The sequence below is a fragment of the Limulus polyphemus genome, unplaced genomic scaffold (assembly GCF_000517525.1).
Source record: "Limulus polyphemus unplaced genomic scaffold, Limulus_polyphemus-2.1.2 Scaffold3277, whole genome shotgun sequence".
Classification (NCBI taxonomy): Eukaryota; Metazoa; Arthropoda; class Merostomata; order Xiphosura; family Limulidae; genus Limulus; species Limulus polyphemus.
In genome coordinates this window covers 106571-110960 of record NW_013668887.1, presented here as the reverse complement: position 1 = coordinate 110960, position 4390 = coordinate 106571, and the positions used below count along the sequence as shown (strand labels likewise).

The following is a 4390-nucleotide window of genomic DNA, read 5'->3' as shown; positions in this document are numbered from 1 at the left end:
CAATTACACATATTGTTGCCGTCTCTTTGTGACCGTCTTATATATACAAAATTACACTATATCTAGAAGGATCCCGAGATTTGAGGAAGGGACGTGAATATTTGAGAAGGATGTGGCGTGATACTAGTCACGTGACCTCCGCTGACGCAACTGTATAAATAGTGCCAAGTCCCATTCATGTGACGATGATGAATGAATTAATTTTTTTTCAAGAAATGTTTGCTGCAGTCATGGTTTGTTTGCTACACGAGGGCTATCTGCCCTTATTTAGATCTTAGGCTACTCTTTTTACCAACGAATATTGGAATTGACTGCACTTTATAACGCCTCCACGGCTGAAAGGTGGGACGGGGATTCGAACCCGCGACTTGAAGATTGCGAGTCGAGCATCCTAACCAACTGGCCATGCCGGACCAAACATGCTAATTCACCGAGAAACTGAATAGATGCGATAACTTTAACTTTTAACACTGAAATTGAACTGACTTAGTTATCACTGATTACTCATAATGTATATCATGCCTTTATTTTGACATATTACAGGAAGCGTTTCGACTCTCATAGCTTACAGACTTCCAGATATAACGTTATAATCCTTTAGCAAGTATCTAAACTAAAACATTGAAAACATAGCAACCCTAAATTTAGGAGATACAAATGCTTGTCCTAACCACCTTTATCCCAGGATTTGTTAGTTTTATGTACCATAAGTCTCAAGACTTGTAGGGTTTCAGATACTTCTTACGTAGGAGTTAATACTTTAAACCCTTCATACCTACACGGTTATTCTGTGAGGATATCAGTAAATTTCTTAGTTTTAGATAATACTGTGTATGAATTTATTATATACGTTTAGGGCTACTTCGGTAGTTAAGCAGTGGTGAAACATTTTCAACTAAAAGTGATGAATTACTCCCTCCTCCTTTTCTATAGATTTCTACGGTTTTTGCATCCAAGTTTCACCAATAAAAACATTCTTATCCGAGAAATTTGTAACGAGCGTGACGCTCTCTTTGTTAATGAGTAAATGACAAGGGAGTAATTCTCAAAAAATGTTGTTAACTAATTCGTGACTGCTTCAAAAAACCTACAATATTAAGAAATATTAATATGTTTAGGCGTGAATTGACAAACAGATGTAAAACATAACTTGATTGTTTTAAGATATACCTGTCTCAGGTGAGGTTCTAAGGTGACGTCGTTGAAGTAAATAGCAGATATGGCAATCATGCAAATAACCATATCTAAAGCAAACCCGAAATGTAGAGACATGCTTAGGATTTCTTTCATCGAGCACCCACTTTCGGTATCTGCAGTTAAAAAAGATAATGAAGTTTAAAAACAGGAACCTAAACAAATAAACAATGTGAGTATTTTACAAAAAGAAAAAAAAAACGCACAGAGAAACCATTGAAAAATGATAACATGCCTCGAGAAGATAACACCTTGTACAGAAATCGTTAAAAAATAAGATAACACTTCGTAGAGAAACAAAAAAGAGACGGTATAACGCCTTGCGAGGAGATTATTAAAATATGAAATTAACGTTTCACAGAGAAATCATTAAAATATGAAATAAATGTGGCAGAGGAACCTGAAATGGACGAGATAACACCTAACGGAGAAACCAGATGAAAGAGCGCATGGTAAAGAAACACTTAAAAGTTTATATACGACTAAGATATCCGTAAGTTACGTCGTGTCGTTCACTTATTCTTGAAGAAGAGTGAACAAATTTTAAAATAAGCAGTCTTACCTGAATCTGGAAGAAAGAAGTAAACTAACACGGATCCTATCAATAACGCCGTTCCCAAGAAGATGAAAGGTGCTTTGAATCCTCCGAACTAAATAAAAAGAAGAGAACGCGAAAATGAATGTTTTGAATAACATTTGAAATAATTATTTAACAGTTAATGGTTGATTATAATAATAATAAAAAGTTTTCATTAAATAAGAAGAAACTATAATGCTAAAACTCTGCTTAGAAAATTTTGTAATGTCCACTAATCTATGATGCTGAACGCTCACTACTGCCACAGCTTCAACACTTAGTATATAGTATATTTGACGTGTTGCGTCATCGAGATCATGTGATTCTCACGCTCTCTCCTTTCTTGAATTATCCTGTACTTTGGCGAATGTTCTAGTTCTTACTAGATATAGGGTAGGCGGATATATATAAGAGGGGAAGGTAATGTAATGTGTGAGTAGATAGTGAATAACTGAACTGCAGTCGGAAGTATTGTTGACGTTCGTTGATTAGCGTTTGTTTTAACGCGATTGTTGAAGTTGAGTGTATCGGTAAAGTTATATTCGGAAAGAATAAATCAGTTTTATTAAGAAAGGACTTGTGTCGCTTAAGTTTCGTCGGAACGAAGTTACGGAAAGTTAATTAACAAACGGAGACGTAACAGACGTTTCTTGGACTGGTAAGTTATGTGGATATAAGTAGCAAATATTTTATATGTCTACTGTCTATAACGTTTAAAAATATTTCAATGATTTTTTTTTATTATAATTATACTCCTAAAGATTATTTTGCAGCATTGGTTGAGTGTATAGATTTTGAAACAAATATCGTGAGACGGTAAATATGACTAACTTGCAACGACGACTATTTTTAATACACCTGATGTTTACAGGAATTATTTTTTGTTTATTCAGAATTTCTAGTTACCTATTAAACTATATTGTCGTCTTTAACGCTTACTTTAATTTACGTAAATTGTTTTAATTCTCATATCAGAACTTGATCTACTTTTGGTGTGCGCGTTTTAATGTAAATTTCTAGAATTATAATATCTAACAACAGATTCATTCGACGGGAATTAAAGCTTAATTATGAATAATAGAACGACTGCAACAACAACAAACAATTAATCCTTGAACGTTTCGAAATATAGATATTACATCTTCAGCAAGCGATATTAAACAAGGTAAAATATTATACCGAATGATTTTTAAATTTAAGTTCCAACATTTTTTAAAGAATTGATGTAAAGAGTAAAAACGATGAAATTAATTAAAAAAGAAATGGGGTAGTTATTCAAAACAAATTTATCTCTAGCGAAGTTGTGTTTCTAATGGTGGTAGTTAAGATCAAACTGTGCTCGAACCGGTGTTAAAAATTAACCTGATCATACATACGCCAAGTAAGTTTAGAATTTTGTACCACCACTAAGAAACGGTATTCCTCCTGAATCTTACTAAAGTTCACATATTTAAAGTTTTAGATAATTATATTAGAATTAAATTGTGTCTTTTTTATTATTGTGATTCTAGAAATAAACCTACCTGACACTGAAAGATTCGTTCATCTGTAAACGTCGCAGAGAAAATGTTAATAAAAATAAGGTGGAAATATTGTATATTGTGTGTATATAGACTATTCGTTATATTAGATTTTCAGTCGAAGTGTGACTTATTAAGTTTAAATAAATGTTAGGCTTTGGCTTGATGAGAATTAAAGAAACACTCACCTCGTACAGAACACCTCCAACAGTGGGCGAGAGCATTGAACCAACACCATAAGCCATTTCCAGTAGAGACTGGAAGCAAAAATACAAATAGTTGACCATTTAAACTTTGTAAATACTACTTAATGACTAGATTAAGAACAGAGGAGTTTTAGGTGATTAAAATAATACTATGTTGCACTGATAAACAATTTAATTAAAATCCATTATGGGTAATATTACCTCTATAAACACCTTTGTTGATAACTCTCTCTCTCTCTATATATATATTGTACAAATGTTCCTATAAAGGTTACAAAATAAAATTAACGACATTGATATATTACATAATGTTTCAGCAACGTTTATAAATTGATTGATAAACTATGTGACGTTATATCACAATAAGACTGAGAATTAGTTTTACAAATAATTCTTTATTGGTCCTACGGGTTTCTGGTAAGAAGATCATAATGGCATCTTGTACGGACACGTTCTGATAAGTGCTATAAACACGGAGTAAAAATAGGGATTTTTAGCTTGAGAAAATAATATAGACACTATTTTTAGGCTTTTTTTTTCTTTTTTAGAATCTCTAGTTGTAGACTTGAAAATATGATCTTTGTATTTTGATTCAACTCATTTCTGTACTTTTTTGATGATCCCTATACCCCCTTCTTAAATTAACAATTTTTATTAAATTTGTTTACAGTATATGAATTATTATAATACATTATGATCGAAAGTTTGTATGCTATCACTTCACAAAAAGACAGATAACAGTTTTACACAAAAAATCTATAGTACGGGTTTTCACAATGTCACTGAACTTATAGATCGTGTTTCGACAGCAAAAGGCGTTATATTTGTTTGTTTGTTTTGAATTTCGCACAAAGCTACACGAGGGCTATCTGCGCTAGCCATCCCTAATTTAG

General features: G+C 32.6%; 1 protein-coding gene across 1 annotated transcript in view; it reads right to left on the bottom strand.

The window, feature by feature from the left end:
• LOC111088189 (MFS-type transporter SLC18B1-like) overlaps nt 1-4390 on the bottom strand; it is a 29419-nt gene that overhangs the window by 13017 nt on the left and 12012 nt on the right. The window contains exons 7-9 of the mRNA XM_022397457.1: nt 3480-3548; nt 1757-1844; nt 1171-1310 (exon numbers count right to left, since the gene is read on the bottom strand). Coding sequence (XP_022253165.1) covers nt 1171-1310; nt 1757-1844; nt 3480-3548 — 297 coding nt within the window. The remainder of the gene's footprint in view (nt 1-1170; nt 1311-1756; nt 1845-3479; nt 3549-4390) is intronic.